The following is a 14,105-nucleotide window of genomic DNA, read 5'->3' as shown; positions in this document are numbered from 1 at the left end:
CCGAGATTCTCAAGGAAGACTTTTTAAAAAACAAGTGAGTTTGATTAATGACATCACAACAAAAAAAGAAGAGGAAGAGAGGAAAGGAAAAAAAGAATTAAATGAACATCTATCATAGAGGAAAATATAATAGATGAAATTAAGATCACGTGGATGCCTCACAGTAGATTAGACCCACTTTTCATCTACTTTTCCTAATTAATTTCTAAATTAGGAGCCGAGGGCTGGAAAATAGGAAAAATTATTTGAAGAGACAATGGCCAAGACTTTTACAAATTTGTTGAACAACAACCCACAGGTTCAAGAAGCTCAGTGAACGCTCATGAACAACAAATATCAGAAAACTGCATTTACGGACAAACACCAGCAAATTGCTGAAGACTTACAATAAAAGAAAGCCACTTTAAGGGTAGCCAGAGACAATACCTTCCAAGAAGTAAAAACAAGCTGAAGGACCAATTTTTCAACAGAATGCTGGAAGTCAAACTACAATGAATCGAGCACTTTAGAAAGTTGAAAAGAAATGCTGATTCGAGTGCAATGTCGAGAACAACTGCCCTTCAAAAATATGGGTGAAGTAAAGACATGTCACATGATCTGTGCTGTACTTGCAGAAGTATTAAAGGATTTTCTTTGGGCTATCATGAAGATGGTCAAGATAAGTCATGTATGTACATGCTGATTGAAGAATCTTGGAAAGAATAAGTATTAACGAATTAGAAATAGTCTGTATCTCAGTGGCAGGCACGTGTGACACTAGGGCCCTGGGGTTTGAACCCAGTACTAAAAAAATCTCATTAAAGCTATAAAAACAGAACAATAAAAGCAATAAATTTGAGAACAATATATCATGTTAAATGCCTGTCTTAGAAGAGGCTGAATGCCAATGGGTCTAATTATCTCTTTAAAGACAGATAAAGAAACACCCAGGTGGAAGAAGAAAACGCAGCAGAAATAAATGAAAAAGTCTCAAACTGGGAAAAACAATTTTAAAAAGTTGGACCCTAGAAAATACTAAAATTGATAATAAGCTCTGGCAAGAGTGTTTAAGAAAAACCAAAAAAAAAAAAGCACAAACTCCCAATATCCAGAAGAAAAGGGATATGTAAAAAGAGATAAAAATTAGCAAAGGGAAAGCTTAAACAATGACAAGTAGACTAGAATTTGAAAATAACAATTTTCTAAAAGAAAATAAAATGACAAAAAAAATCAGAAAAAGGAAAATGAGAATAATCCCATTGCTACTTTAAAAACTGAAAGTAAACTCCAATCCAGAGGACTTCAGTACTGAATTTTTCCTAATATTTAATAAATAGTGGCCCATCTTACACAAACTCTTCAAAATAAAAAAGAGAAAACTTTTTAGCTCTTTTTATGAGGTCTATAATCCTGACAAAAATTGGACAAGGATATTATAAGAAAGGAAAAATCAGAGGTCAATAAATCTCATAAACAATGATGCCAAAATGGGCACTGATGCCAAAACCTCCAAAGTTGATGATTCTATTTAGAAATATATATATGATATATAATATATATAAAGATAATACTTCTGACTGAGTATAATTTGTTTCAGGGATTACAAGAAAGCCTTAATATACAAAACCAATCGCCATAAATTCACAACATTCATAGAATAAAGGTGAAAAACATGAGCATCTCAAGAGATGCAGAGAAAATGTTCTATAGAGTCCAACACCCCTTTAAGAAAATTCTCTTGACAAACCAGAAATTTGATCATGATTTGCAGGTAGCTGTAAATACTCCACAAAAAACATGATCCCTAAGGGTGAAGTGTTGAGCCTTGCTTTGTCCCCTTAGCATATCAAGGCTATTACTGTCTGTCACTTCAAGTCAGTCCTGCACTGGGTCCCAGGCAGTGTGCACTAAGATTCAACAACAAGAGGTGATTGCAAGCTATTGTTGTTCTTAGATATGATGATGTTGATAGAAAATTGTGGAAGGAAGGAAGGAAGGAAGGAAGGAAGGAAGGAAGGAAGGAAGGAAGGAAGGGGGAGAGAGAGAGGGAAGGAAGGAAGGGAGGGAGGGAGGGAGGGAGGGAGGGAGGGAGGGAGGGAGAGAAGGGAAAGGAAGGGAGGGAAGGAGGGAGGAGGGAGGGAAGAAAGAAAAGAAGAAAGAAAGAAAAGGAAGGAAGGAAGGAAGGAAGGAAGGAAGGAAGGAAGGAAGGAAGGAAGGAGAGAGGGAGAAAGAGAGGGAAGGAAGGAAGGGAGGGAGGGAGGGAGGGGGAAAGAAGGGAAGGGAGAGAGGGAGGGAGGGAGGAAGGAGGGAAGAAAGAAAAGAAAGAAAAGGAAGGAAGGAAGGAAGGAAGGAAGGAAGGAAGGAAGGAAGGAAGGAAGGAAGGAAGGAAAGAAGGAAGGAAAATAAGTAGAAAAAGAAAAGGCGGGCTCACAATAAGTAAGAATTATTTGACTAACAGAACTGCTAAAAACTGGGGCCATGGATACTGTCCAGTGGTCAGAACATATACCCCACATGTGGATCAACTCTGGTTCCGTCCTCAGCCTCATCAGATCCCTGAACATCGCTGGTGTGGCCCTGGTGGTCCCCTGCACTACAGGGGACACATGGCATCCTTGGGTCCCTCCACTGAATCGTGGGCCCTACTGCTCAAGGATCACCAGATTTGGCCTCATGCTCTCTAAGCACCACTTAGAGCCCCTCAAAAAAGCCAACTATATTTTCATAGAAAAAAATAATAATTCTACTTCAATTAACACAGAAAGCCCAATTACATTTAAATTGCACTGAAAAAAAAATCAGGAATACATCTCATGACAAGTATACAAAACCTCTATGTTGAAATCTACAATATGCTCGAGAGGACATTGAGGCTAATTAAGACACAAAGCACCAGAGCCACAGTTGTAGATTAGAAATGTGAGGCTCAGCCACAACACCCTAAAGGAAAGAAAGAGCAAAAGGAAATGCCCTGCCACAGAGGTGGGGGTGGGTGGGTGATGGGGTGGGGGGTGGGAGGGTTACTAGGATCATTGGTGATGGAGAGTGGGCATTGGTTGAGGGATGGGTACTCGATCATTGGATGAATGAAACCCAAGGACGAAAGTCTACAACCGTACCTCATGGTGTTTCACTAACAAAAATCAAATTAAAAAAAAAAAAGACAAATGAAAAAAAAAACCCTGTAACTTCCCTAAAATATCTCCTGTTCTTTCATTACCAGATATATCAAAAGTGTTTTTCCTTATAGTGCAGTATATATTCTTGTTTTAATTTAATAAATTAAATTTAATAATGCAGAAAAAAACAGAAATGTGAGGCTGATAATAAGTCAACTCTTAGCAAATTTATTTCAAATTCAACAGAAACCCCATGAAAATCCTAGTAGACTGGAGGCTATGTGACACAAGCAAGCCGATTCAAAAATCTTTACTAAGAACAAGTCAAAATGGTCTTGAAGAAGGGGTCCTCTGGCCCCAGACACTGCAAAGATGCAGCAATAAAGACTGATATTGGCCCAACAAAGCAGACAAGGAGAGCACTGATTCCAAGCTGAGGCCACAACAGATCCCTTCCACATGGACAGGATATGATACATGAGCAGTGGGGGAAGGATCTTCTTCTCCGAAATGTCTACTCTGGCAGTGAAAAATTAAATCAGGGGCGAGAGAGAGGGTTCAGCAGGCTGGAGCACAGGCCTGGCATTCAGGAGACGAGGTCTGATCCCCAGTAACACAGGGTCCCCTGAGCCCCTCCAGGTGTCACCCTGGTGGCCTCCAGCACCACTGGACCTGAGCAGTGTCACACTGCCTGACCCAAGTGTTGAACTGCCCACCCTGTTGACAGGGATTTTTTAGGAATGAGCCCTGCCACCCCCACCCCCACCCCAATCAAATCAAATATATAGAAAGGGCTTTGACTCCTCCCTCACACTTCACACAAGAACTCCAGGTGGACTATCGGTATAAAAGTGACCGATAGGTAGGATGGGGTGTCGCTCAGTGGCAGAGCACAAGCTTTTCACACCCCGGCGGGGATCCAACACCAACAACCACTGTTGTTTTAAAAAATGCATCCTACAATTCACTCAAGACCCACATACTCCACGGTCAGTGCATCTCAATCTTATCAAATGAGTAAAATGGTGATGATAGAAGGAAGCCAAGGGCGGTATATGGCAAGGGGGGTTGGGTGGAGGGAGGGTCTGCAGAGCTCTGAGAAAATGGAGCTAAGAGATGCCTTTTGCCCAACAAAGGAGAAAGATGCTTCCCACTGGGGCTGGAAAGGACACTATTATTATTATTATTATTATTATTATTATTATTATTAATGGGTTGGAGCGATAGCACAGCAGGTAGGGTATTTGCCTTGCACGCAGCCGACCTGGCTGACCCGAGTTCGATTCCTCCACCTTCAATTCCTCCGCCCCTCTCGGAGAGCCCAGCAAGCTACCAAGAGTATCTCGCCCACACGGTAAAGCCTGGCAACCTACTCATGACATATTTGATATGCCAAACACAGTAACAACAAGTCTCACAATGTTACTGGGCCTGCTCCAGCAAATCAATGAACAACGGGAGGACAGTGACAGTGACAGTGATTATTACTATTATGATTATTATTATTACTTTTTTACTTTTTGGGTCATACCGAGTGATGCTCAGGGCTTACTCCTAACTCTGAACTCAGGAATTACTCCTGGCGGTGCTCGGGGGACCATATGGGATGTTGAGAATCGAACCCGGGGTGGCTACATGCAAGACAAAGACCCTACCCACTGTGCTATCACTGCAGTCCCTGGAAAGGACATTTTTAAACAAGCTCTCCCCCATTTGTAGCGTTTAAGGGGCCACTACAAGTCCCATATCACCTGGTTTTGCTGCCAGATGCCCTGACCCAGCATTAGGCCATAAGGCAGAGAGAGACAGGCTGCTCACATGGGGCCACTGCCTCCAGTTGCCCAGCCCACAAGCCAGGAGCCAGTTGGCCTCACCCGTGGAAGGACACTTGTGGCTCTAAGTCATCATCTCACAGCACGGCTACAATAAATTCACTCACGGTGACCCCAAGAAGGCTCTTTCCCACTCATATCCCACATTTCCCCCCCTGGGCCTTCACCTTTGCGGGCTCTCTGGGGACCCCTCTCGGGCCACAGGAATCCAGAAACAGCCAAGTTGGGCCCTGGTCCTATTCCACGCTGACCTGAGGGCAGCGGACCCCAGCTGCAAACTCTTACCAGGCAGGTGGGGACCCTCTCCCAAGGGATGGAGAGTCTCTAGCCACCAGGACCCCCATGGCGACTGCCCCTTTCAGACTGGGTCCCGGAAGCACCGTCCCGCTCACCCAGACATGGGTCACCAGGAGACCTCGGACAAGGCTGGAGCAAGCACTTACTTTCGTCATTAGAAACATTCCCCAGAGATGTGTGGCTGGAATAACGTTTGTTTTCACTTTCATTGAGACATCTTTCAATCCAGCTCTCTAGAAAGAGAAAGAAAGAAAGAAAATCACAGAACTGCTTACGGGTGGAGGGGGGGAGGTAGGAGGGGCGGAGGGGCACTCTCCACGAGAGATTTCAGAGCACAGCCACCCTGCGTCACCTGGGCTCTGCTCAGGGGAGGAGATAGAATGCATGGAGCTTCCCCCAGTGCATGGGCTGAGGACCCCCTGCTCAGTATCCAGCAGGCAAGATGGTCACTGGGAGCCCCATTTGAATGGTTCTTGGTCAAATTTCATTCATTCCAGAGCCAGAGAAGTAATGCAGGGGTTAAGGTGCTTGACTTGCACGCAGTTGATCCCAGTTTAGTCCCCACCATTGCTTGGGATCCTGAGCATCACTGGGAGTCATCCCTGAACACAGAACCAGTAGGAGCGGACACCCTCTGCCCACCCAGCCTTCACCTGCAACACAATGTATGGTGCAAATCCACCACCACCAACAACAACAACAACACCAATTTATGAATTTTGAAATATTCAACAGCCCAACAGAACCAACTGAAGATTCTCTTTCTTGACAAATAAGCACTGCTGTGCTCAGGTCATTTTCAAAGCAAGTTTGGTCAACTGAGTGGTACTGGGGGGGCCTTTCACAGACTTGTGAATTAGCCGTGGAGCTCTTTCTTCCAACAAAATCCAAAGGAGAGCCGGGGAGAAGGAGCCATGGGGAGAGCTGCTACTGCAAGGCAGCCCCTGGGGCCTGTCCTAACAGAGGTTGCTGATGACCTCTTGTGAGCTAGAAAGAACAAAAGAGCGTAACAGCCTAATGCGGAAGGCGACTAGTGGCTGGTACGCTGCCATCCATAAGAACCCAGAAACTACGGTTTACACGGTAATGCCATGAGAAAAAGAGAAGGCTCACCCAGAAACCCTTCCCCCACTCACTGTGCCCTACGGAGAGGAAGGCCGTGTCCCTTACAGGAAGCGGAAATAAGGGGATGTGGGGAGAGAAAACATTTCTGTTGATCTATCAAAGCACCCCTCTTGTTTCTGTTTCCCCTGGGAGGAAACCCTTCTCGTCTCCTCACTCTGCTGGCTGTCTTCTGAACCAATGACCACTGGGCTACTTGGTCCCTGGGATGGGTCTGGGCAGGGTCAAGAATGGCAGAACCATTGTTCCTCTTGTTCTAGACATGTGAATGCATTCTAAATAAAGCTCTGGCAATTCAGATTGCATGTATGCACGATGAAATATGCCATCACACCACAGACCTTATTCACACAGGTAAACTTGCCCTTTGTCTTCTCCCTGGCTCATCTGCAATTTGTGCCACACAAAGGAGAACGCTCTGTGTGATGAGAGGTCTCTACTTATGACCCCTGAAGAGACAGTTCAGATACCTTCAAATGTAACTGGGTATAGGCCTTGTAAATACCGACAAGTACCTGAGCGGAATGGCATGTATATTAAGGTTTTAATAAAGTACTATGCTCATCTGTTATTTATCTGCAGATTGTGTGACTTAAATATAAAAGCCACCACAAACTGAGCTCTTGCAGACCAGGCTTTAGGCAAAGAAATGTATATTATAAACCACTATCATCTGCACTGTAATGCCACAGCTCATTACAAGTGGATGAATTAGTTGCCATGAATATGTCCACTTTAGAGGTGAGAAGATGCTCAGAAACATTAGGTAACTTTTCCAAGTCACTTGGCAGGGCCGGCATCTGAACTCAGGGCATAATCACCATTTTTCTTTCTCCTGCTATGAACTGAATTACTTTCTGATGTTCCCTATACAGTCGATAGCACACAATACCAACATTACATTATGGACACCAGGTCACATAGCTTTAGAACTTGTATTAGAACCCTAGTTACATATGATCATTTTTGCCAAATTCCCTAGTATATTTCTTTGTCAGGCCTTTATACATAGCAGGTTCTTTGCTTTAGAGCTCAGATTATTTAAGAAAGGAACCCATTTGCCCTTTCATTGCTTTTGACCCTCCGCCAATGCCGGCAACAAAGTTCTTCCAGTAGTCCGGCCACAATCAACATTTCATAACATAACATGAGAGTGACACCCAAGGACAGAGGAGACAGAAGACAGGAGGATTGCTCCACAGTTTGGAAGCCTGCCTTACGAGCTGGGGGAGAAGGAAGTTGGGATAGAGAAGGCACCTCTAAGTCAGTGATGGCTGGAGGGATCACTTGGGATGGGAGATGTGTGCTGAAAGTAGACTATGGACCAAACATGATGTCCTCTCATTATCTGTATTACAAATCATGATGTCCCAAAGGAGAGAGAGAGTAAGAAAGAAAGTGCCTGCCATAGAGGTGGGGCGTGGTGGGGGAGGGATACTGGGGACATTGGTGGTGGAAAATGTGCACTGGTGCATGGGTGTTCAATCATTGTATGACTGAAACTCAATCATGAAAGCTTTGTAACTGTATCTCACAGTGATTCGATAAAAATAAAATAAAGTAAAAATAAACACTTCATCACTGACACACAGGACATCGAAGAATGCACTGCACCTAAACGAACATATCTACTGGACTACAAAATGTCCTGATCCTCCCCCAGCCCTTTTTAAAGGCATGAAAAAGCACAACCCATCAAAGTTAAAGGTAAGGTCCCTTATGAAGAGAGCAAAATTCAGGCTGGAGTGCATACTTGGCACAAAGTGGGTCTGAGTTTCTTCCCTGGCACTGCATGGCTCCCCAAGCACTGAGCCAAGAGCAACACCAAGCACCACTGGGTGTGGTGCAAAGAAAAGAAACAACAAAATTCCAGCAACATTTACTTAGCATTTTTTACATACAAGAAGAGCAGCTATGGTAGCGAAAGCTCTGAGAGATCCAGGAATGAGAACGGCTGGCTCCTGCCCTTTGTGGTGATTTAGGAAGCCAGGCAAATGCTACCCTGCCACTCATGAATGCAGGGACTGGTCACTGGTGTTCTTTGGACAGTGGCTTTCTCTGCCCCTGGCCTCATTGGTGCTGCAGATACAGATGCTGTGGAATGCACTGCTGCTTTGGAAATGCAACCTTAAGTTCCTACCGCACGCACAGTACAATGTGTGTCCCCAGTGGTCTAAGTGAAAGCACAGAGTAATACTGGTGGGATAGGTTTGAATAGTGCTAAGGAGGAATGTGGAAATAGAGATTTGAAGCAGCAAGTTTTTGTTTGTTTGTTTGTTTGTTTGTTTTACTAAATCATGAGATAGTTACAAAGCTTTCATGTTTCAGTTTCAGTCATACAATGATTAAACACCCATTCCTCCACCAGAGTACAATTTCCACCACCAATGTTCCCAGCATCCCTACCCCCACCATCCCACCACACCCCCTGCCTCCGTGGCAGACAATTTCCTTCTTACTTTTTCTCTCTACTTTTGGGCATCATGGCTTATAATACAAATACTGAGAGGCCATCATGTTTGGTCCTTTATCTACTTTCAGCACACATCTCCCATCCCAAGCAATCCCTCCAACCATCATTAACTTAGTGATCCTTTCTCTATCCCAGCTGCCTTCTCCGCCAGCTCATGAGGCAGGCTTCCAACCATGGAGCAATCTTCCTGGCACCGTCTCTACTATCTTTGGGTGTTAGTCTCATATTATATTTTATATTCCACAAATGAATGGAGCCATTCTATGTCTCAAAGCAGCAGTTCTAATACAAGATAGACTGTGATCCATGCCACAATCCATGCCGGCTAACTTCCTGTTCCTGATTGGCCTCCTCTTGGCCCATGCATGCCACTGGATCTTTTACTAAGGATCAAGCTTGTTCTAAGTGGCCAACAGCATTATCCAGTGGTGGGCGGAGAGTGTAGGTGACTGGCCTCAATCTGTCTGGGACCCTGGACAGAGGCGGGTGGGTGCTGAGAAGGTCTGGCAGGTTCTCACTTTAACAAGTTTAATCCGCACTTCTGGGAGACAGATCTTCCTCGGCACTTCCCCACTCGGGATCAAAGATTTGAGAGATCCAAATTGAAAAGGAATCCTGTTTCAAATAATGAGGCTGGGCAGAGCCATGAGAGACATTGGGTTTTTCTAGGTGACTCTGTTCCCTTCCTAGGCGCAAAGAACTGAAGAGGTGAAGGCATGGACAGAGCGAGCACCAGGCATCCAGGCTCGGGGCAGGGCGTCATGAATATGCAGCAACCTGGGCTGTCAAAAGCCTGGTAGGCCCTGGAGTTTTTATGGAACATGTTGCCATGGAGAAGGTGACCTGAACTTCACCATCGACCTCAGGAGATAGAACATGCACCCCGCTTTACAGATGAGGAAACTGGGGTCAATCAAGAACACGGAAGTGACCTGTTTGGAAAAGGTCAGTCAGGGTCACACCGTTAGAAGGTATTAATATTCAAATCCAGATATTCAATTTCTAGATCTTATGCTTATTCTCTGACAGCTCACTGTGCACAGACTGGCTGATCTCTCTTACACTATCTCCCCACCCGTCTGTCTGCCCATCTATTCACCTGTCTGTCCATATCCACCCATCCACCCACCCACCCACCCATCCGTCCACCCACACATCCACCCACCCACTTGCTTGTCCCTCCATCCATCCATCCATCCACCCACCCACCTGCATTTACATCCACCCATCTACCCATCTACCCATCTATCCACTCACCCATCTACCCATCCACCCTCACACCTGCCTCTCCATCCATCCATCTACCCATCTACCCACCCACCTATATATCCACCTATCCACTTGTCCATACATCCACCCATCCATCCAGTTACCCATTGACCATTCATCCATCCACTCATTCATCCGTCTGTTCATTCATATGTCCACCCATCCATCTACTCACTCAACCTGTCCATCCGTCCATTCATCCATCCACCCATCTGTCTATTCATCCACCCAGCCACCAATTCATCCATTTGGCAAGCACTTTCTATGCCAAATCCTAATAGATAAGTTATTTAACAGGAAGTGAATAAATGCAGATTATCTCTGAGACCAGAATCTCAGAACCTGAAAATCATGATCTCTTTACTTGTTCTCCCCCATGAACACTAGAAGTTCTGATGGCCTGGCCTATCACGTTCAGAGTTCAGGCCCCGTAACTGGAGAATTATCAGGCACAAAGGCAGATAGGGCTGCCAGGGATGGATTCAAGAGAATGACAGAACAGAACCTAAGGGCCGGGGGTCCTTATCAAGGATCTTCATGGAGAGGGATGGAGAGAGACCAGTGCAGCTAGGGTGCTGGCCTCACATGCAGCCGACCCAAGTTCAATCCCCGGTTCCATATGTGGTCCCCATATGGTCCTCCAAGCACTGCCAGGAGTAATTCCTGAATGCAGAGCCACAGGAGCCCTATGTGTATCACTAACCTGATCAGGGAGGCAGAGGGATGGGCGTCCCCAGCATTCCAGACTGCTTCCCTGGGGCCCCCACAGCCAGGGGCAGGTGACAGGCCATGGGGGAAAGCAGGGTCTCAGGGACAAAGGTCATGAGTGGGCTCTTGGAAGAGTGAAGAGTCCGCTGACCTGTGACCCCAGGAGTAGTGGCAGACAGGGGGGAAAGGGGCATGGTGGAAGCAGGCTGTGATGACCCCCGCCCCCACCCATCATTAGACCAAGAAGCCGCAGGCAGAAAGACCCCCTGGGAAGGCAAGCCATGGGAGGGGCAACTGGCCTGCCATGCTCCTTAAGTGCAGGAAGCAAGGGGGTCCTGGAGGGTACACCCCCTAAGGAGACTCTGGAAGGCACCCCAATGTTAACTAAAGGCCTCTGGGCACTCCCTGCCCCTGCACTGCACTGGGCCTAGCTGAGGAGCCCACAGCTGTGGAAACCCCCATGAAAGGGCTGGGGAGCTGCCCTGGCAGCTACCGAGAAAGATCCAGTCCCTCCCATCCTCTGTGCCCATGTCCCCCCTTGGGACCCCTGTTCATCACCCTGGAAGAGGGCCGACATGGCCTGCTCTCAGGACTGGGCGCTTTCTGCCTGATTATTCTCTCAGCCTCCTTCCCTACCCCACAGGGACACACAGGAAAGTCTGGGACCAGGGGGCACAGCTGGGGGCCCGGTGGGTGCCTGAAGGGGGGTCAGTGGGTTGCCATGGTGATGAGGTCCTGCCCTGGGGGGGAGGGGGAGCCTCTCTGCACCCCCCAGAGGCAGACCCAGCTCCCACCCTTCTTTTATTTCTCCCTCACCCGAGAGCCCCATGAAACGCCTGCTGTTTGCAGCGCCTGGGCCCCAGGAGGCCGCGAGTAAGGACAGCAAGCTCAGGCTACAAGGGGCATCAGAGCGAGGAAATGAATGGGACAGAGAGACGGGGCCGGCAGGGGCTGACCCAAGGAGCGGGGTCACCAAAGGCCTCTCTGCAGGAGTTAGAGCTGGGGCCAGGCCTGAGCAGGAGGGCACGGGAGGGAGTAGAGGGGAGCTGGGAGAGAGACCCCTCCCCTGGGACCCCAACTATCTCAGCTCAGCCAGGGAGCTCCTGCTGAAGTCCCCTGAGAGGTGTTTCCAGAGGGCCCTGCCAAGGAACAACCGGACCCGGCCTCTTCTGTAGGCTCCGGGAATAGATGGGCGTGAGCCGTGACATGGTCACACAGAGACGCGCCCCCACCATCCACCCATACCCACCCAGCGCTCCAGCACAGACCAGGAGCTGCCAGGGGTGGCCCCATCTTTGCAAGCCAGAGAGACTGCTTGGAGGAAGCAGCTCCTTGGACGCACTCAAGAATCGGAAATGGGAGGTTCTAGAAAGAGGAGGCAGCCCCACGGGAGGAGCCACCTCAGCAGGCGGGCAGGAGACCCAGCATCAGAGCCACACACTCAAGGCCTGGCCTGAGCGGTTCGTTCCCCGGGGGGCTGGGCACTGGGCCCTGCGTGGGCATCAGCCCACACACAGGCCCAAGAGAGGAGCCGTGAGTCTAGGGCCCAGTTGGCTGGGAACCCCTCTGAGTTCCCAAGGAGCACAACACAGGCAGAGCAGTCGCTAAATGCCACCCCACACAAAGAGAAGTGGGGAGGCAGGAGGCCGGGATGGGGAGTGGGCACCCCTCGCTTCTGCTGCAGACCTGGGCACTTCAGAGCATGCCAGGGGCACTGCTGGCTCATGTCCAGGCTCACCCTAGCCCGGGAGGGTCCCAGGCTTCATACAGACACACGCATACACACACACACATACACACATGTACATATATACACACATCTATGCATCTGTGCCTATATACATGCATACACATATCCAGCTCTGGGAAGAGAACAGCGCAGAGTCTCCTGCCTCCATGCCTGGCTGTCCTCACCGGGGCCCCTTGGAGGAGGGTGGGTTGAGTTTCCCTCCCCACCCCAAGCAGAGCCCCGGCAGCTGAAGACCTCCAGTTCCAGCCACAGCCATGCTTAAGACCACTCCACATGTTCGGACAAGCCTCAAGCATGAAGGAACCAGCAGAGGAACTCAGGTGTGCAGGACCCAGGGCGTAGATCTCCAAGCCTGCTCGGATTAGGACTGGGGCCTCCTCCATGCAGATTCCCCATCTTCCAATAGGTAGGCGTTACACACACCAATTGCCTGCCGGCACCGTGTAATACCATCAACGGCCAAGACCCAGAGACTATAAAACCCAGCTCCCGGAAGCGCGCGGCCACATTCGCAGCCACGCAACATCTTATTATCTAGTTCTTAGTGTGGAGAACCTGGCAGGCTACCAAAAGTATCCTGCCCACCCGGCAGAGTCTGGCAAACTCCCCGCGGCGTATTCAGTATGCCAAAAACCAGTAACAATGATGGGTCTCATTCTCCTGACCCTGAAAGAGCCTCCTGTGTGGCACTTTCTAAAATCTCAGGGCTAGGACGAAGGAGACGTTACTGGTGCCTGCTTGAGGAAATCAATGAACAACAGGATGACAGTGATACAGTGATACAAATATGCACACATATACATACACTCATATAACATATATTTACTCATGTAACAACATATATTTACTCATGTAACACATAACTACATGCATATACACACATACATCATATGACCCACACACACCCATAATTACACCCACTCATCTAACACATAACACACATATCCACCCATAATTACACACATACACATATGCACACACACAGATACATGCATGCACACACACACATACACACACACATGCACATGCACATGCACACATGGGCAGGAAGCCATGACTAGAGTCTCGGGAATGGACACTGTGTGTCACTGGTGCCCTTACCCAGCCAGTCCCTGCCACAGGATCCCCGCACCGCACCCCATCCCCGGAGCCCAATTTGCAGCTGGACGCAAGCGTGTCAGGGGTCGGGCTGCCGAGACGCGGCCTCCCCAAGAGCACCACCAGCGTTCTCACTGCCCGTTTCTCTGCGGCTGCTTTGTGCCCCCACTGTGGGGAAGTGTCCACTTCTGTCCCAGCAGTGGTGGAACGGCGCCCTGACACTGCCCAGGTCACAGAGAGGGAGGGAGACCACACTGCCTGGCCTGGACAAAGAGGGCCGCGGGTGGCCTCTGCGGCCTCTCTGTCCATGACCAGGAGGCGCTCGCTCCTACAGCCCCTGGGGCTGAAACGTCACCATTGTGGGCAGGAAGCAGGGCCTAAGGGAACCTGCACCAGCCCACGAGGCCTGGCTCTCCCCAGCCCCCTCCCCCCCCCCCCCCCGCCTCCCCCGGGAGGCT

At 48.5% G+C, this 14,105-nt stretch overlaps 1 protein-coding gene across 2 annotated transcripts in view; it reads right to left on the bottom strand.

Moving 5' to 3' along the window:
• Positions 1-14,105, bottom strand: part of RFX4 (regulatory factor X4) — a 152,814-nt gene that overhangs the window by 119,269 nt on the left and 19,440 nt on the right. For both annotated transcript variants that reach the window (XM_056118722.1, XM_056118721.1), the window contains exon 2: positions 5,374-5,460. In XM_056118722.1, the coding sequence (XP_055974697.1) occupies positions 5,374-5,460 (87 nt within the window). The remainder of the gene's footprint in view (positions 1-5,373; positions 5,461-14,105) is intronic.

This window comes from Sorex fumeus, unplaced genomic scaffold (genome assembly GCF_029834395.1).
Source record: "Sorex fumeus unplaced genomic scaffold, SorFum_2.1 ptg000003l, whole genome shotgun sequence".
In the NCBI taxonomy this organism is placed as follows: domain Eukaryota; kingdom Metazoa; phylum Chordata; class Mammalia; order Eulipotyphla; family Soricidae; genus Sorex; species Sorex fumeus.
Note: the sequence above shows the minus strand (reverse complement) of the source record. Positions and strands in the feature narration are given on the sequence as shown.